Source organism: Mytilus edulis, chromosome 8 (assembly GCF_963676685.1).
Source record: "Mytilus edulis chromosome 8, xbMytEdul2.2, whole genome shotgun sequence".
Lineage (NCBI taxonomy): Eukaryota > Metazoa > Mollusca > Bivalvia > Mytilida > Mytilidae > Mytilus > Mytilus edulis.
Genome location: NC_092351.1, coordinates 57318197 through 57340107, shown reverse-complemented (window position 1 = coordinate 57340107; position 21911 = coordinate 57318197). Strand labels below are relative to the sequence as shown.

The 21911-nt window shown below is 31.6% G+C and overlaps 1 protein-coding gene across 1 annotated transcript; it reads left to right on the top strand.

Annotated features, from left to right (window-relative positions):
- Positions 1 to 7165: 7165 nt before the first annotated feature.
- On the top strand, positions 7166 to 21726 carry LOC139485985 (fibrinogen-like protein A). Its single transcript, XM_071270668.1, has 9 exons — positions 7166 to 7279; positions 8232 to 8300; positions 16082 to 16153; positions 17131 to 17202; positions 17751 to 17810; positions 18383 to 18522; positions 19278 to 19374; positions 20467 to 20631; positions 21477 to 21726. The coding sequence occupies exons 1-9, from the start codon at positions 7210 to 7212 to the stop codon at positions 21689 to 21691; spliced, it is 960 nt and encodes a 319-aa protein (XP_071126769.1). The 5' UTR covers positions 7166 to 7209; the 3' UTR covers positions 21692 to 21726.
- The last annotated feature ends 185 nt before the right edge of the window (positions 21727 to 21911 follow it).

The window sequence follows — 21911 nt, the reverse complement described above, 5'->3', positions numbered from 1 at the left end:
AAATCACAATGTATAAATGAAAATACTTATAGATCATAGTAGTTTTCAATGCGGAGCTATGGTTCATACCAAACAGCAAGGTATTAAGGGCAACAAAATGAATCGTGTAAAATGATTTAAACAAGAAAACCAGCGGTCTTATCTATATAAAAACGAGAATGAGATCCACCGAACAACAGCTAGGCTCCTAACTTAGGACAGGTGCATACGAATGCAGCGGGTTTAAACGTGTGTCACATGCACCAACATTCACCCTAACCAAGTTATAAACCAACCAGATTATGAAAAATCCATCAAATAAGTTGTAAAACAATATTTAGATCATTTAGTTATATTTAACTACACAGACCAAAAGGACGGAAACTATAATTTCTTAACGAAAGTTTGTTTCAGTTAATAGATTTCATAGCATGACTTTTTCAAATAACATAAAGAGCACTTAGTTACTTTCACACCATTGTGTATAAACATTTATCAACATTCCGGGTACCAGCAAGTGATGTTCTGTTGCTAGAAACTGAACATTCAAGTAGATCACACATAGTCAATACATGTCTCTGTAGTTTATATTAAAAGTGGTAACCCCTTATTTAAATTTGTCAAATTGAACATTGCTAGCCAGAAAAAAATAAGATATAAGGAGAAGAAAAAATGCATTCTATAAATTGTAAACAACTATTTTACGTACCTAAGGGTTACGTCAATAGTATGAAAATCAAAGCTCTATCACAACAAATATTATTGCTACTAGGGAAAATGTGCATGCACAAGCGAAGGTCCGTGACAAGCATGTTCTGAATCTTTTAATTGTTTCAACCGCTCTTTGTCAGTACACAAAACAGTTTGGTCCCTTTGTTTTCTTTTTTCTTATGTTTAACAATTCATCCCACTTTTAACTTTGCTTGTTTGTTCAGATACTGAATAAGCTTAGCAAAATATGAAAGGCTACTGTAATTTAACTCGGTCGTTACCAAGTTCATTCAAACACCTAAAACATGTCCTATATTTAACAGTCACAGTGTATGAAATCCTTTAATGTATTGTTGTATTCATGCATGATATAACGTCAAACAAGTACAAAGTGAAGAGCATCAAGGTTAGACATGTTAGATGATACCGGCTAGACGTACAGGTACATCTTACAATCAAAACCAAAAAAACTTAATATTGACTAATGAGCCAGCAATGGGGACAATGTCATATGAAACCTGCCAGACTGACATGTACCCCTTACAATCATATCATACACCATATATAGTTGACCTACTGCGTATATCTGATAAATTGGCCTAATTTGAATTTTAAACTTGATCACTCATCCATGAAATTAGATCGAGGTCAGATGAAACATGTCTGACGGACATTTAGATGTTGCAGGTTACTCATACATATGCCAAATAATAAAGTGACAGACGGAACTCTTTTAATCAGGTATCTGCTTACCATGTATGAAGAATCAAGGGCTTACGCCTTCTGAAACAGTTTACGCCACCAACGCCACCAGCAAGTAATCCCTTTTTAAACATGATATGTAAGAGTTTGGATAATTAACGTATAGTGCAGAAAGAAGTAAGAGTTACATTACTTTACTTCATGGTGGAAACTTGATATGTCTAGTCTGGTAAGAAGACAAATTTGTGGAAGGTGTGTGTTTGGCTGTTGTATACATAGTAATATATTATCAGAACGCATACATCTCTATTAAGATATTGGCACAAAATAAAGTGAAATCACCAAAATTCTAGACTCCCAGGAAATTTCAAAACGAAAAGTCCTTTCTTAAATGGCATAATCAAAGGCTCAAAGTCTCGAACACATCAAACGAATGGATAACAACTGTCATATTCCTGACTTGGTACAGACATTTTCTTATGTGGATTGAACCTGGTTTTATAGCGCTAAACCTTTCAATTGTACGACAGTCGCATCAAATTCAATTATATGGACGACGATGCGAAAACAAAACAAAAACATAATTGGTAAAAATAACAAGTGTGCACGCAAGTAAAATTCAAACTCGTATTTTCCTATGGGATTCAACTTCACATCAAATTTTAGGAAGACATGGTACAACGAGGTAACAACAATGAAGGAAAAATGTGAACTTTTGAATTTCTTGTTATTGAATGTTATTAAATGTTATTCAACAATAATAAGACAAATCAACTTAGCGTAGTTAATTTTTTAAAAAACACAAACTAGCACATGTTGTTCATTTGATCATAATGTATATATATACTGAAGTTTTATTATCAAGTAAAAAAAAAAGAATCAAGATTTGACTACATCTAAATCAAGCTTTAAACAACAAAGAAATATTCCAAAACTTTTGTGGCATACATTTATTTAATTCTTTTTTTTTCTACGTTATTTCTATGAACGTGAAAATCAGGAAAATCTATCATGATCACTTAATCCTGATCAGTGAAAACAATTCGATAATTTGCCAAATCAATGGTAATATTATTTCTTGTTATTATTCTGCTGTCTATAATATGTGTTACCCTTTACATGTATGACTGTGAATTAAAAATGAAAATACGTGTTATGTATGGAGACTAAAAATGACTATGATATTTTTCTCATCAAATGAAAGTGGAGGCAATGGATATCTAATTCTGATTCAAGTTTGACAATAGAAATGATACTGTATGTAATCAGTCTACGTGTCTGTAATCAGTCTTACCCTTGAGCAGCTGCTTGGCATAGTATGGGTCTTTGTTGATGCTTCTCAAATATTATGTTGACTGCGATATCGATGATTTTGATAATAAATATTATTGACATTGAAAATCAATCAACACAGAGCACATGGAGCATGACAAATTAGTGATTAAATAGAACAATGATTGCTTTATATTTCCAATGCGTTCAGTTTTGTTATTAAACGTTTCAATAACGATTGTTAAATGATATGTTTTATCTAAATTTGTACTTTAGAATTAGTTATTACTTTTTACCTTCTAGTGCACGTTTTTTTGTTGTTTTTTTTGCATTCATTCATCATGGTTTTGTCATTGCAATTGCACTGTGCGAAGGCTGAAGTTCTATTGAGAGGTCTGTTTTTGAACGGATTTTTATGATGTAAGGGTTTTATTGTACTAAAAAGCTCCTTATCTCTTATAATTGTGTATCAGATATATTACGATATGAATATCATAGAATATCATTTAGTGACAAAACAAAATTTGGTAACTAATGATTTCAACCTAAAATAACATTAAACTGAATACGTACATCATATTGTTTTACACCAAGGTGGAGCAGCATTTAAAAGTATTATGAATAATGTACATTGGAGGTTTCGATTTTCATTCCGATATACCCATGGTTACTTTTTTAATAATATGTGAATAATATGTGTCTTGTTGCAAATGTGAAAATCACTCCATGGAGTGCCAATATCAATGAAGACATCAATTCAGACGGCAGAAACAAATCGCCACAAAAAAGACATTAACAAGTCGAAATAAACTTGAAAATGGGAACGACGAATGTGTCAAAGAAACAACAGTCAGATCAAGGAGCAATTAACAGCACAAGGCTAACAACTGGTCTTCAACACTATGAAATATCGCACCAAGAATTAAAAAAAAACACATCAAGAGTAACAAAGGCCAGAAGTTCATGACTTGGGACAGGCGCAAGAATAGTGCTTTGTTAAATACGTGTTGTGAGATTTAGAACTCCCTTATACCTCCAGCTAAGTGGAATTAACAAACACAAAGCAATACTCACAGTTAATCAGTTTACAAAAAGTCCGAGTTCGATGTTAAAATAGACAATAGTCTATACAAAATATCGAGCTTCTTTGTCCGTAATCTAAACAAGTTTTCAAAGACTATATATGATCTGCTAAAACTTTTATCATCTGAAAAAATACTACAAGTGATGAGGTTACTTATTTCGGATAGACACATCTGACCAGTGGGATTACCAGTGACAATAGAACAATAGAAAAGTCACTCTTCTTATGAAAGAGATAGAAAAGGTAAAAAAAAAAAGGAGAGACAATTTACGCATAAAAAACGATATGCATAGAGTGAATATCTCTTAAAACACAAAACAATTATTTAACTTTTAAACAACCACTATAAGTAAAGTATATGTTAAAGCTGAATTTGTTAATAAATGATTTTTTAATTGACAATATTCTGTTAATTGGACAATCTATTGTTCAAGATAGGGTGTATAAACAAAAACTGCCAAGCTTGACTGCAATTTTTTCTTTTTTTGAAAAAAATATATATCAAACCTTAATAATGTAGCTTTCTGAGTAGCCAATTTTAAACGTGTTCCGAAATGTAGTTTCGTCACAACAAATTTTCAAAGTTGGGTCATTTTGTCTATATGAATGTCGGTAAATTCGTATGATCAAGCACACCGACAAGTGTATCGTTGGGACAACTCGATATAATGTACTCAATTTACGTGACATATAACCTTATGTGAAGTTAATTAAAATCATCATAACAAAAATGATCAACATATTATGTTTGAAAAACATGAGTCCTAAAATTTAAGACTTTAAAGGTTCTTGTCATTTACATTCAACGTTTTTGTCGGATTTGTTTTAATATAATGTGATCTGGAGGTTCAACATTGATAGTAAAACAAAAATCCTAGAAAAATGTTGAATGATATTGTAATAACATTAACGGTACCAATTTTTCTGCACCAAATGCGCATTTCGACAATACATGTCTCTTCAGTGATGCTCGTGGCCAAAATATGTAAAATCCAAAGCTTATATAAAAGATGAAAAGGTATAGCCAAATCCGTGAAAAGAATCAGAGCTTTGCATGAGGGAGACATGATATGACCTTCGAATTCTTATAATACCGTACTAGAAAATATGTGATCCAAATTAACCACGTGTGTAAAAGAAGACTTCGCACTTTTATGATGTACATGTATGCGTATCTTCCATATTCAAATCTGTTAAAAAAAATAAAAAAAAAAATTGAAAAACTAACACACTACGCACATAGCTTTGTCTTGAGGAGGAGCATTTTTATTTGGTATTTCTTTGATATGAATATTCTCATTTCTTTGATTTATGTTTATTGCCAGTTCATGTAATACTAGTATGTTGAGGGTTTGCAAAATAAAAATATCCTTCCGAATCAAATTAAAAATACATTTTTCTTTGTTTAAAATTTAAAAAAGTTTGCAGGTGTTGATTGCGAATTCTTTAACGTGCATATATATAAGTATAAACAGTGGCAGTTGCAGAAAAAAAATTACGAACATATAACTTTAAAAAGGGCGAGGGTAAAGGTTTTTTCTAAAAAAAAAATTATGTTGAATTTTGTTGGTACTTTAATACAAACACTACATATAGGAAAGTATATGTTAAATCTGAATTTATTATTAACATATGAAAAATGTTTGGTTCGGACAAAAAAACAAACCCTTCCCCTCCCCCTGCCCCCACCCCATTTTGCATGTGATGGTTGAAACCTAAAGGGATTCGCACTGACTGTCTAAAAGGGGGCAATTCCAGTCAGTGATTTCGTATATAATAAACCAGATTTTGTCTCACACTGAAAGGGGCGACCGGGAAACCTTCACGACCCAGCTTGTCCAAAACAGACTTAACGACAAAAACTTCAGTTGGGCAATCTTACTGAAATCTAACTATCTCTACTGATAAATAATGCAACACTAATGACACATTTAAGTTTTGGAATGATTTTATTCACAGAGAATGTTTCTCATTGATGTGCATTTCTATGCTCTTGTCCTTTCGGAGTTTATATTGGAAATTAAAAATTGCTGCACGAAAGAGACTAGATCCACATTTCTATGCATATGCATATGATTGTCATATGTATTTGAGAATCATCCATAAAACATCCGTCAGATATCCTTCCTTTCCCTTCTCTAGTCAGAAGAGCGCACTGTTTACAGGGGAGGTAATATTTTGTCACCAGTTAGCGCACTGTGACAGGGTAAAATTACTATTTCTCTTTATAACTTTTTAAGTCGTTCACGTTTAAACTCGGTGAGTGGACTAACGGAATTTACATACTATTGCTTACAATTAGACTCAGTACAGAGGTAGCATTAATAGCTCAGTTAAGCAGTATAAATGATCAAAACCAACAGCATGAATAACATTTCTGTACAATCAATATATAAGAGTTTTTATGTTTTAGAATCTTTTCGCTAAACATTTCAATTTATTCTTAATCAAGTTTGAAATATGTTTAATCTAGAGAGCTTAATGTAGCTGTCATAACTTTTCATACTAGTTATCAGGTTTTTTTTGCATATCGATTTCGTAATTTCAGTTATGAATCACAAAAGGATGTGTTTTGTCGAGTGACCGAGAGTGGACATTGTGTCAAGTTAAGTTCTGTCAAGCTAAGCTTGACCTTTGACGAATTTATCTGTGTTGATGAAGTCCATATGGTGTCATTCTCTGAGCATTTTATATCTATAGATATTGTTCGAAATTATCCTCTCAAGGCATATTAAGATCTTGGGATATCGAAACCTCTACAAAAGGAAGAGAAATTATAACATTAAGAACATGAGAAATTATAACATTAAAAACATGGAGGTAAAAGGTAAAATGTAGAATGTTTGAGGAAACTGCACAATATTTCAAACTCGAACTTGAAGTTTGATAGAAACAATCGAAGATCTGCCATTTAAATCCAAATGATCGAAAAAAAAAGTACTAGCTTGGATTTACTTATAATTGTAATTTATCTGTGGTAACGCATGTCTTATTGTAACTGCTTTTTCAATACAGTCATTGTTCATTGTTGTACATACATTAGTTTTTCTCGTTTGAATTGTTTCACATTAGTCATTTCATGGTCTTTTATAGGTGACTATGCGGTATGGGCTTTGCTCGTTGTTGAAGGCCGTACTATGACCTGTAGTTGTTAATTTCTATGTCATTTGTGCTATTGTGGAGAGTTGTCTCACTGGCATTTGTACCGAATCTTCTTTTTTATATTAACCAAATTGGTTTGTCGATATTAGAAATACAAAATGTTGTGGTTCTACAATGACAGGGAGGCAACATTTCAGAGAGCAACATATGGTTTTCAACGATATTTGTTTACCTCATATCAACACGCAAGGAAGACATTTGATACTACATATATATGTATACTTGTACTTAAAATCACTTGCACTATTTTTTATCCTCAGTAGTGTAGACTCTTCAACTGACAACTGTCATTCAAAAGCATGTACAAAATAATACTGATTGTGTATTTGTCAACAATTAACTTGACATCAGGGAGAAGCAATAGCAGTGGTAAGGACAAGATCAACTTCCTTTTTCAGATTTTCTTATTTGAAATATTGTGCATAACATAACCTCGTCTTTCAAATACGTTTTAAAATGATTTTGTAAGGTTTTTATATTGTAAAAACTCTTAGAATTGCTTCACGTAAACTTGCAGCATAACACTTTGCAACCATTAAGATTTCTAATTTTCTGTTTTATTCACTGTCGTAGGTTTTGTTAGTTGTAAAACGCATTAGCAAAATAATACATAAGAAATAATATATATTTTAAGAATACATGTTTACGCTATTTTAAGTCAAAATATTTTTACCGTGCATTTTTCTAAGGCTTGTATGTGAAAAATAATAAAACCGTTCGTGCTAGCAGTTGAAAATATTTCGTTTATAATAATCGAAACAGGTGACACGCGCATGTCGGCGTCAATAACCAGAAATATATGTTAGTAATATCAGAACACGTATCGTCGCTGGGCTTCCAAATGTAGTATATGACTTTTTTGGCTAAAACTATGTTTTGACACAAATGGTCTGGGCGGCAGGAAATTTTTGGTATTACAAAATAGCATACAGTTAGACCAATCAAAACATTTGAAATAAGACATATTACAAAATTGCCAATGTCAGTTGTTCGTAAAGTTTGCTTCCAAAATGCTGTATGAAAACTTAAAAATCGTTGTAGAATGGTTTTGGGAATAAAATACTTTTACATTTCTTTATTTCTGTGAAAAGAATTTTAGTTCACAGATTATCCAGCAATGTCAAAGTTTTTATTTCAATGCTATTTACAAAAAAAATCAATTCACATACGACATTTTGGAAGCATGCATTTCGTCAAAATTTTCAAAGCCTGTTTGTGAGATATTTTTTTTTTTTTTAAATTGGTAATTTGCAACATTTTTGAAGCCCAGCGACGGTATGCTTTATTTTCCAGTTTTATACTTTTGCAATGTTCCTTTCAGAGATACGACAGTATCGCAAATCTTCAGAGGAAGATGGTAGAGTTGACACAATATGGAACGAGTTGCAAGGTGAGTTTCTTTTAAGATTATAATTTATTTTTTTAAGTCTTTGATCTATACATATGTTACTACCAGAATAAGGTCAACTACGTGTGGTATATAGATTAGTTTGTACAGAGAGACTAGAATGAACGGAATGAAAATATATTTTGTCTTATTTGCGAACATTTACTGCCGCTACATCTAATCCCCAAATATGCGTCAGTGAAAGTAAAAAGAATTGGTAAAAATGTTTACAATCAATACTGAAAATATTTTCGGTTTGTAAGAACATAAATATGAAGTATACAATCAGGGAAATTGCAGTCACTCCAATGCAGTCTGTTAGACTGTCCAATCGTATTGACATTTTGAGCTGTGTCTTTAAAGGCAGCAGTTCGATTTCCTTAGTTAATGTTTCCTGACTTTATTTCTCGTTTTTTGTTTCTTTGTATGAATAGCTGTTTTTGTCCCTGAACCTGACGTTTGTTTTTCATTGGTTACAACAATAAACATGTCTGTAATGATTCGATAGTGGCCAATTAGTTATTTTCAAACAGCATAGTGGACTACTTTGGCTCGTATATTCGGTAGTGAGATCTTCCTTATAAAAAAAAAACAATATTGTGTGCACCACAAAGACTATATTTATTTAGTTTTCTGTAAGAGAACAATAATAATTGAGGCAGTCATTTGAATGTAAGAGTGCCTGATGAACTACATTTATCTTGTTTTATGAAATTTTTGATGGTAAAAGCCCTATCTGTACCTCCATTGGTGTGCCTAATATTGACTTCGAAAATGTGTTATTCCTCTATGAACCTTTAAACTAGAGTCTCTAAAGAGTCTGTATCGGTCACCTTAGTCTGTGTGCATATTAAACATAGGACACAGGTGGATTCATGACAAAATTGTGTTTTGGTGATGGTGATGTGTTTGTAGATCTTACTTTACTGAACATTCTTGATACTTAAAATTTCTCTATCTATAATGAACTTGGTCTAATAGTTATATATGGCATGGTATTGGTTTCAAAAATTCTATATTTTTGATTTATATTCAATATTTTATATTTAATTGGTATATTTCTTCATTTAAATGCAATATTTTTTCATTTAAATGCAACATTTTTTCATTTGAATGGTATATTTTTTTTCATTTAAATGCAATATTTTTTATTCAAATGGTATAATTTTTCATTCAAATGGTATAATTTTTCATTCAAAAGGTATAATGTTCATTAAAATGCAATATTTTTTATTCATTTGGTATAAAAAATCATTTGCATGCAATATTTTGTTATTCAATTGGTATAATAGTTTTTTATTTATATGCAATAATTGCATTATGGGAAATTCTTTGACGCTTTAAGGTCAAATTTGCAACAACGTTTGTGATTGGTCGATAATTGTTTGGATTGCTCCCCTTTCTTTCTAAACATGGTTGACCAATAATTTAAAAAAAACGCTTCAGAATATCGCCCCTCTAACTAAATCTGGCTTTCGTGCGAGTCCTGCACTGGCTGTTTTATTAAAATCTTGTGGTCCTAACTTGTATTTCTATTGCACAATTTCGATGGTCACAACGTTCGGGCCACTTTTCAAAAACTTCCATTGTATATATGTTTATTTATATGCAAGTATACCTTTTTTTGAAAATAGATTAGACTTCAAATGGATTTACACTAGTCATTTTTTGGGGCCCTTTATAGCTTTCTGTTCGGTTTGAACCAAGGCTCCGTGTTGAAGACCGTACTTTGACCTATAATGGTTTACATTTACAAATTATGACTTGGATGAAGAGTTGTCTCAGCGGCACTCATACCACATCTTCTTATATCTATATACAACGTAAACTAGACGTTTCTCAGACTGCTTTCTTTTCTTTTTTTTTTAAATCCTTTGTCGCGCGTTGTGTACTGTTTGATAACTCAATCTGGAAGAACAAGATTTATTTCAGTTCTAGTTGTTATTAGCTTTGAGCTTTCAACCAGTAATTGCAAATACTCTTTTGTCGGTGCTTTGTGTCTATGGTCTTAAAATTAGTTTTTTTTGTGTGTGTCTCGTTCCGATCTTTTGAGTAAATCTAATTGCAACTGATAGTGCAGGTTGTTATCTTACTGTACTGTTACACCACTGTCCTAGATTCGGGATGGAATGAGTGCCCACAAACATGTTGTTGTGCTGTTACACCACTGTCCCAGATTAGGGGGAGGATTTTAGGATCCCGCTAACATGTTTAACCCCGCCACATTCTGTATGTATGTGCTTGTCCCAAGTCAGGAGCCTGTAATTCAGTGGTTGTCGTTTGTTGCTTTGTTACACATATTTGTGTTCGTTCATTGTTTTGTACATTAATTCGGCCGTTAGTTTTCTCGATTGAATTGTTTTACATTTGTGATTTCGGGGCCTTTTATATAGCTGACTATGCGATGAAGGCTTAGCTTATAGTCGAAGGCCGTACGGTGACTTATAGCTGTTGATTTCTTTGTCATTTGGTCTCTTGTGGAGAGTTGTCTCATTGCAATCATAAATATGAAGTTCACGCCCCATACAGTGAAGTCCTATGTCATAGGACTATTGTTGTAACATGGGTTAGTAACTGGTTCCAATTTATCCTGAATTGTCTTTATTAAAGAACTAGTTCCGGAGTATAACAGCTTATGTCTCTACTTGTCACGGGGTCTCTGGTTCTGCTGTTGTAATTAGGTGATTTTTTCTTTATGTAGCAAAAAAGAGGTGGTTTAGTTCAAATAATTATAACGTCCTGGAAACCTTTTTTTCATGTTTACCCTCCTGCAACGTCTCTGAGGATCAAGAAAAAAGTTAAAGATAATATACATGTATTACAAAAATAGGTCATGATAATATGTATCTGGACGGGGAAAGGGCTATGTATGTTTTTTTTTATTTCAATGTGTAGACTGTAGGGGAGTTTCTTCAGAAAAAGTTTTTTTATTGTAGATGTTTTTGCAATGCACGCAGGCATCTGTTTCTATCTATGAACAAGTTGTGTGTCAAATTAATTATTATTACTTGTCACTCGCATTTTTTGCTCGACCTGGCCATTATAGGCATTAATTGCCAGTGCACGAACTCCAACGAACGCCAAATTTAGTTAGAAAGGGGAGAAAATCCAAAAAAAAAAATACCGACCAATCAAAAACGTTGTTGCAAATTTGACCTTAGGGCGTCAAAGAATTTCCCATGATGCAATTATTGCATATCAATAAAAAAACTATTATACAAAATAAATAAAAAATATTGCTTTCAAATGACATTTTATACCAATTGAATAAAAAATATTGCATTTGAATGAAAATTTTACCATTTGAATGAAAAATTATACCATTTGAATGAAAAATTATACCATTTGAATGAAAAATTATACCATTTGAATGAAAAATTATACCATCTGAATAATAAATATTGCATTTAAATGAAAAAATATTGCATTTAAATGAAAAAAATATACCATTTAAATGAAAAATTATACCATTTGAATAAAACATATTGCATCTAAATGAAAAAAATATACCATTCAGATGAAAAAATATTGCATTTAAATGAAGAAATATACCAATTAAATATAACATATTGCATTTAAATGAAAAATATACAATTTTTGCAACCAATACCATGTCATAGTTACAGGGGAAAATATTTTGTTAAAATTTACAAAAATTTACAAAATTAATGAAAATTGTTAAAATTTAACTATAAAGGGTAATAACTCCTTGAGGGGTCAACTGGCCATTTTGGTCATGCTGACCTATTTGTACATCTAAAATTTAACTTTTTACAGTTTATCTCTATCTATAATAGAATTAATTCCTTGAAAATTACCAATTGGGGAAAGGGGGGCAGCAACCTGACAATAAATTGTCCAATTCATCTGAAAATTTCAGGGCAGATATATATTGACTTGATAAACAATTTAACCCCATTTCAGATTTGCTCTAAATGCTTTGGTTTCCGAGTTATACGCCAAGATCTACATTTTACCCCTATTTTTAGCCATGGCGGCCATCTTGGTTGGTTTGCAAGGCTACCGGACATATTTTTTAAACGAGATAACCCAATGATGATTGTGGCCAAGTTTTATTAAATTTGGCCCTGTAGTTTCAGAGGAGGAGATTTTTGTAAAAGTTAACGACGACGGACAACGACGGACGACGACAGACGACGACGGACGACGGACGACGGACGACAAGTGATGAGAAAAGCTCACTTGGTCCTTCGGGCCAGGTGAGCTAAAAAAGAAGTGGTAAAATCGTAGTTTTCTATGAATAGCTTCTTTTGAAATTTTTATGTAAGTTCCTGATGCATACCTACAATTTAAGGGATATAGAGTACACACACGTGACTATTTTACCTTGATTTGGACCTTTTTGGTTATACAATATTATTAACGGTACCGATTTTACTAAAGTAGGTGCGCACTTCAACAATGAAATTAATGTATAATATTTTCGTTGATTCGCCAAAATAAAAACAAATTGAAAATCCAAAATAGTATTTAAGAGCTTATAAACAAAAGCATGTCAAAAAGAATAGCAAAATAGCCAAAGCCGGACACAAATAACCATAATATAAACTACTGACAATAAACATAATGTCGCCTATTTTTTAGATTTCAAATGCAATAGACAAAGAGAGAAGTTAGGAAAAATTGATCATCATAACATTTATGTTATTTTGGGTTAAGGGGCATCATAAGGGTTTAATTCAGTATTTTATAATCGAAACAAAATACAGAAAATGAACGAATCAAAGATATTTGATATATACACAAAAATACAGTCATTTGGCTGGTGATTTTCTCGGCGGCGAAAAACGATTATATCGATTCAGTGGTTGTTAAAACTTGTCAAAGAAACCTAACGTGTAATTTGGTACGCCGGACGCCCAGGTTATATGTAGAAAACCCACGCGTAATGCACGCTAAGAATTCTTATTGTTTTAGGCTATCTCACATCATGTTTACTAGTCAGATCTTCTGTAACCCCTAAAACTATTCCCATACTGATTATATACAGCTTGTCTCCCTTTTTTTGCCTATTATATGGTATGTCTTCAATTAGGGATTATATTGTGCTGTGTGTCAGGAATTGTGATTCTCCATATTATATGGTTGCAGCAGTTTTGGCTTCAGGACAATGCCGCCTGTTAATGAAGTGCATAAAACGATGACTTTAATGCATGTATCAATTAAAATATGAAGGGACATTTGATAACTAAAACAGAGACATGGATTCGCAGCCATTACTGCAATTTAGCCAGATATGCTGGTAGCTTATATTGAAAAACTTTTATATGTTTTAGCTTTCAAATGTTGCAGACCTTGTTCTAAAGCATTGAAAGACAAGTCTAGTCTCATCATTTTATATAAATAAAACGTTTTGATTTTAGTTTTCCGTGATGTTTCCCTTATTTAATTATTTCCGTTGTTACAAGGCCTTTAAACATAATTTGCATCAGTTTTATTCATTAAAGAAAACAGTTGTTATTATTGAGATACAATATATAATAAAGGAATTTAAATACTAAATTTACAATTTCAATGAACAGAGTGATTAATATGACTAACAAAAATAATAGAGAAGGGGAATGCTTTCAATGTAAGAAATGATTTGATAACATGACATAAAAATATATTTATATTTATGAGTAGTTTAGTTGGAGTTTTGTAGCAAGGTTAAAATATGGCCTTGTATCAGGGTCGTCAAGTTGATGACTTATGCCTTATTCCTTATTCGTTACTTATTCCTTATGCGTTACCTATTCGTTACTTATTCTTTATTCCTTACCTATTTGTTACTTATTACTTATACTTATTCGTTATTCATTACTTATTCCTTATTCGTTACTTATTCCTTATTCGTTACTTATTCGAGTTTTAATATCTTTCCCCCTTTTTAATTTTTTGTATTCTTATCTCTGGTAATAGTTCTTAATTTGTTGAGATAAAATAAGTTTTGTAGCCAGGTTTCAAATATGGCCTTGTATCAGGGTCGTCCAGTTGGTGACTTATTCCTTACTTGTTACCTATTCGATACTTATTCCTTATTCCTTATTCGTTACTTATTCGAAATTATAATATCTTTCCCCATTTTACATTCTTTCTATACTTATCTCTGTTATTAGTTCTTACTTTATTGAGGTAAAATAATCCTTTTAACACATATGTATCCGTGTTTGTGCTCAACCGATCCTGTTACTTAATATTCGATACTTCTTTGTTCCTTATTCGATTTTAATACGTTATACTTGTATTCTGCTTCATATATGTATGTCTGGAGTTGGTTCTTGGTTCGAAGAGGTGAAATAACCCTATTAGCGCGCGTATGCCGTTTCGGAGATAGACTAATTCCTTGTTTTTAATTCGTTCCTTATTCGCTTATAATACGTGTGTTATACGTTGCACCTTTTAAAAAAATCTTTTCAATTGTATTTTTTGTCTCTGGTGGTACATTTGTAACTATTACGGGGCGGCAAATGGGACTCATGTGGTTTTGTACTCGAAATTCAATTTTGTACGGACAAAAGTGACTTTTGTTCAACAAAAATGAGTTCAGTTTAACAAAATTTACAGCATACTACAAATTAAAAAAAAATTCCTACAAAATTATCTTTCAGTGGACAAAAGTCTCTTTTGTCATGACAACATTCATGCTTGTTACACAGACTTGACTTTTGTTACCTAATTTGATGGTCGGGCGCCAAAGTCAATTTTGTATGCAAATTAGTTTAGTTTGGATTCTGTGAACTAAATGCATACAAAATAGAATTTTGTTACACAAAATTGACTTTTGTGAGACAAAATTGACAAAATTGAATTTTGTCGTCACAAAAAAGAATTTTGTCGTCACAAAATAGAACTGTGTTGTCACAAAATTGAATTTTGTCGTCACAAAATTGAATTTTGTCGTCACAAAATTGACTGTTGTGAGACAAAATTGACAAAATTGAATTTTCTCTCAAAAAGGTCAATTTAGTCTCAAAAATTGAATCTTGTCTCACACAATTGACTTTTGTGTTGTCATTTCCATATCAGGTAAAAAATTTCAATTTTGTATGCAAATAAGTTAATATTTGCATACCTTTTTGACAAAATTGACTTTTGTCATGACAAAAATGAATTTTGTCTACAAAAATGAATTTTGTCTACAAAAATGAATTTTGTCTACAAAAATGAATTTTGTCTACAAAAATGAATTTTGTCTACAAAAATGAATTTTGTCTACAAAAATGTATTTTGTCTACAAAAATGAATTTTGTCTACAAAAATGAATTTTGTCATCACAAAATTGAAGTTCTCATAAAACAAGTCTGTATCACATAGTTTTGTAAGACAAAAATGATTTTGTTATGACAGAATTGAATTTTGTACAAAACCACAAGAGTCCCATTCGGCGCCCCGTAACTATGGGTTCTTGGAGTTGAAGTAACCCTGTTACCGCGTATGTACCCGTTTCAGCACTCGACTGATATCCTGTTACTTATTCGTTCCTTTTTCGCTAATAAAACGTTTGTTATACGTTGTACCTTTAAAAAATATATTTTCAATTGTATTTCTTATCTCTAGTGGTATCTATGGGTACTTAGAGGTAAAATTAACCTATTAGTAATAAGTAACGAATATGTAACGAATACGGAATAATGAATAAGTAACGAATATGTAACGAATAAGGAATTAGTAACGGATAGGTAACGAATAAGGAATAAGTAACGAATAAATAACGAATAAGGAACAAGAAAGAAAGAACCAACGTTACAACCCTCTTTGTATCTTAATCTTTTTTTCCATAGGAATATGTCTACATGGAAATCGACGCAAGACCGTGCAAGAGCTGAAACAGGATACACAAGTTTTGCTAAAAAGTATGTTAAATGAATAGTTTTATTAGGATACTACTAAATTATAATTAGTACTACTAGGAATACATTTTTTTTATGAAATTAACATCATCATGAAAGGAATCTGAAATAATATCTATTTTATTCTATTCTTACATGACATTCGAAATCAATAATATCAAAATATTTTCAAATTTTACAGCCACAAATGATTCAAACATCTTACAGAGGGAAAGTATATTTGCCATAAAAATAATATTGAAATAATTTCTAAAGTAACTATTTTACATACCCTTTAATGATACTTTTATTATTGGATTATTTTTTTTGGCAACATGACATAGTAAAGCTTTTTTCTCTGTAGAAACATGTGTTATAGATTTTTACTTAGATTTCTTTGAACGTGGTATTTTCAATGTGTAACTTCAGTTATGTCATATAGATAAAAAAAAAAAAAAGAATGAAGATAGGAATGAGAACATGGATTGATTATTTGACAATTAAATTTCGTTAGACATGGTTGTAATATCCTTATTATGGTAGAAAATTGATATAAAAAACATATATGGCTTCAGCATACGTGTCATATCCTACGTAATATATAGAATAAGAAGAAAATGTGGTATGTTTGACAATGAGACAAGTATGCACCAAAGTTCAAAGGCAGTTTATGGAAGCAATTGTAAGCAACTGTACGGTTGTCGTCTGTATTGCTAGCATTTATTTCCCTTTTCTAGTTTTAAATGAAAAATAATCTGTTAGTTATTTCGTTTGAATTGTTTGACATATGTAATTTTTATTTATTTATCTTTTTCTCTCCTTTTTTTTGGGGGGGGGGGGTTGCATTTAAAGCCTTCTAAGCGGTATATGGGTTTTGACCATTGTTCAAGGCAGTACTTTGACCAATGACTGTAAATATCTACTTTATATAGTCTTTTGTTGGCAGTAGTCTTATTTTCAATAATATCACATTCGTTTATTTTATTTTTTTGCTATTGTAGATATGGCAAAATACAAAGATGTTGTTAAAATGAATAAACAATTGAAAAAAGATATCGAATGGATCTTGGAAGGTATGTGTGTAATTTACTAAAACGTCACTCGTATGAAATGTTTTGTAATTGAATGTTTTGAAACATTGAAATGGTTTGAAATACTACAAATTAGTTATTAATAAGTAAAAAACTAGTTTATTAAAGAAATTCATTGAACTAATTAAATCACTATCTCATTGCGTTGTTGGTAAAATCAGGTTTTTTGGTGTGTGTTTTTTTAATTTTTAATTTTTAAAAAAAATTTAGTTTTTTTTCAGGATAGTCATTTTCTTTGGTATACATTATATAAGTATGTTATTCGAGTTCATTTTAGTTAGGATAATGCGACTTGGTGAGTATAACAATGATGAGAACTTGCATTTTGATATATTATACATGTATGTTTATGTTATTCCTCTTGGAATCGCAATAGTTTATTATTCTTTAAAAATCGCAATAATGAATTCAAGCAAAAATTTCGTAATTAGCATCATCGGTAACATTCGATTACAAAATTAGAAAAATTCAAAACTCATTTTAAAGAGGAGTTTATATGATTTTTATACCTTGAAATTCCATATTTTCAGAAACGCAAGGGGAAAAAGAAATTTCAAGGATAATAAGTCTATTGAAGAATGATTTCAAAGGTATTTGTTTTTACAAAAAAGTAACTTTTGACGCACACTGCATGCATATGTAATATGTACGGAAATATACCTATTTCCATCTTATGGTCATAAATTTACGAAAGTATACGCATAGTTTTTGACAATTGTTTCCTAGCTCTGCTCTTTTGGTACAGACGAAAAATGCTTAATTCCAGTTGTAAATAATTCATGCATGTTCTTTATTGTATGACTTTCAATACGACCAAAGCCCGGAGATTGAAGTCTTACATGACAAAATGTGTAACATTTCAATCGAAAATTCTTACATGAAATTATAAGGATTTAAAATATCTGTTTGTAGTTTAATTGGGATTCAAAGCCGTTAAAAAAGGGTATATTTGGTATGAGGTGCAGACATAGTAAATAGAAGATCCTCATTAAAAATTAATGTACCTAATTTGTTCATATGAAGTTGTCAATGTTTTAAGACCTGCCATTCGTCCTCTACAGACCGAATTTGTATGTTTGGGTTTTTTTGTTTTGTTAAAGACCGCAAGTACGCAAAACGTAGCATTCATTTGACCTATTGTGTATGTTTTGATCATTATAAGAAACATGTACAAAAACTGCAAAAGATTGTACTGAGCTAAAGAAGTACAACGAAAAATCCGGCGTATACAGAATATCTCCAGGAAATTCGAAGAACCTAGATGTTTACTGTGATATGACGACAGACGGAGGTGGTTGGTCGGTTAGTATAATATTTTGTGTATAGTCACTGTTACAATTAAGTAAATGGTTTCCCAATAAATTCCCATATGGGATTGCTGGAGTTCATATTGCTGAATTTCAAGTATCCGTGTTATGTTTTGTATGTTTTCCTGTTCCTCTTTTGTTGCCATGGTGATGTCCGTATTTCGTCGACTTATGGTCTTTATTTTTTTTCCTTCGTTACCTTCTCCCTTTTCAGTTCTTATTTATAAATGTTTTATTCTTATATAAACCGGAAAAGTTGTTATTCATGATTTTATGAAAGTATGCAGTATAAAAAAAGGCTAACTGATGCCGTAATTTATAGGATTTGGTATATGATTTCACCTTAAGAAAGTATGGGTTATACACAAAATGTTTTTATTACTAGCCCAAATGTATGTTTACATGCTACGTTAACATGGTTAAGGATTTTTTTTTAGTGTATTTAATAGAAAACTAAGGATATATGGTTTGCTTGCCAATGAGGCAACTATTCATCAGAGCTCAAATGATGTGGAAATTAGCAGTTATAGGCTAACGTACTTCATCAATACGAAAATCTTTACAAATTGCTTCAACACAAGATAGTTGTTCACTGGACGTTTATCAAACAACAATCAATCAATCACAACTTTCAATGGCTCGATTGAAAATTTCGAAATATCATATTAATATACAATACTTCAAAAAATAAATGTTTATGAAAACTAAAGTTAAGTGTCATCAGACACCATACAATTTTCTTTTCCTTAGATAATCCAGAGACACCAGGATAGAACTGTGGATTTCCAACGAACGTGGTCAGAATACGAAAATGGATTTGGGAATGTTGAAGGTGACTACTGGTTAGGTAAGTTATTTTATCGACCATGTTTGGGTTAACCATAAAGCACATAATCAATTGCAATTAGTAATAACACGCAATGATTGATTGATTCAATAGACAAGAAGGGATAAATAAAGGCAACGCCAACAGTAGTATATCGCTGTTCGAAAGTCATAAATCGATTAAGACAAAAACAAATCCGGGTTACAAACTAAAATTAAGAGAAACACATCAACTATAAGAGGAAAACAACGAAACAACAGAAACACTGTAGTGAACAAAAACAAAAGACAATGCAACACTCACAAAACCTAACTATAAGATAACAACTGCCATTTTCTTGACTTGGTACAGGACATTTTATAAGAAAACATCGAAAATAAAGGTAACCGTTCATGACACCAATCAATACATTCCCCATTACCTTTCTCAATTTTATGAACAGGGAAAAAAATCAAATAAAAAGAAACTTACAGATCTTTTGTGTTGTACTCCATCTCATAGTCACAATGAGGTTTTCAACCCGCAGCAAAAACATTCACCTCACGGCTAGTTTAAGAAGCGACCTCCATCTCCGGTTTGAGCAGAACTCTTTGCCAACTGACGATCCCCGACGTCTGTGATTTTAAGAACCAGGCCTTGGAGTTATATCAATAAAATTTATTTAGTAAAGCAATCAAACATTTCACGTCACTCACTTTTTCATTCGTATATTAATCATATAGTATTTTGATAATTATGAAAATATTGCATAGACTATACATTACGATGTTATAGGTATCATGTCGTGTACTGGTCTTAATGGCCTGACTAGCAAGAATATATTGGAGGGTGTTGAGGTGCAAGCTTGTTATATATCAGAATGGATATTGAATCTCTTTACATGTTATCTAAGAACAAGAAAACAAAAGTTGGTATTACCCGGAATTGAATCGAGCCTTCTACCTGAATTCCCGCTATTACGAGACAACCAAGAAGATGAAAATAAATGAAGAACGTTTGTCCACCTAAAGATGTGTATTTGGTGGGGTTTTTTTTTGTGCTGATGTGTTGTCTGATTCTTTATCTGCATTCAAATAGAAATATACTTCATAAATATGTTTATAATTATTTAAGGAAACAAGTATATCCATCATCTGACATCTAGTGGCAAATATGAACTGAGGATTGTTTTGACAAACAACAAAAATGAGAAGAGATATGCTGCTTACAAACAATTCGGTATTAGAGATGCAGCATCAAAATACAAACTAAGTGTTGGCAGTTATAGTGGAAATGCAGGTGATTACATTTTTTCTCGAATGTTTTTAAAATATTCTGAACTTCTTAGGTATTCATTTTCGTAAGCCTGGAACTTAAGGAAACTGTAATATTTCGGTCAATTATCATATAAAAGAACATACATATTATAAGTCGGGTGGATATTTTTATGATATTATCATTCATGTCGAATGAATATTACAACAGAAAATAAATATTTTATCTTGATATATATAGTTTAAATGATGTATTACTGGTCATTCTTGTAATTGTATCCTTAAAATGTTACAAATTAACGACAAACACATTTTATAAAAACGTTAATATTTACAAAATGTGTATATTTTTTTTCAAATGAAACTAAATAGATAATCTTCTTTTCTAGATCTATCTTTTGGTTTTGTGAAATTTCTTTTTAGTTGCTAACCACCCAATATTTTACAATACAATCGTTCAAAAATTGAATTAACCGATGAGAAAAAAACTGACATTTTTCTTCACAAGTTATATCTTTCTATTCCTGAATTTGGAAAACTGATCAGTATTTTAAATTCAAGATTACTGCACAATTTATAAGATGCACAAAGTATAGAGAATACTGGTGTGGTTAAAATTGAAGAATAGAGAATAGACAAATAAATAGAGGAATATGGTGTAAAGAATAAGATAGGTTTTTTTAAAGTTCTAAAGAATAAACACAATAGACATTCTCAAGACCCTTTTCTATAATTATCATTTATAGAGTAACGTTAGTCTCTCCTGGGACTTCTTTACTTATAGTATAATAGTCTAAGGTATTTCTCTACAACTCCAGAACACATGATAATAATACTACTAGTATGTATCAAAAATATTGCATTATCCAGGTGATTCGATGAAGTATCATAACGGGCAGCCGTTTTCCGCAACTGACCAAGACAACGATAAGAGCAGTGATGACTGTGCCAGTAGTCTTGGGCCTTGGTGGCATAACAGTTGCTGCACGAGTGCACTCAACAAAAAGATGAGTTCCAACCTTTATTGGCGAACTTTACCTAACAAAGCTGCCAACAAATCTATCATGATGATAAGAAGAATATAGGCAATATTTTAATAATAAATGTTTCGCAAAACAAATACTGTTTTTGGTGTATTATTCTTTATAAAAAAAGAAGATGTGACATGATACCAATGAGAAAACTCTCCATTAGAGACCAAATGACACAGAAATTAACAGCTATTTGTCACCGTTCGGCCTTTCACTATCAGCAAACCCCATACCACATAGTCAGCTACAAAAAGCCCGGAAATCACAAACGTAA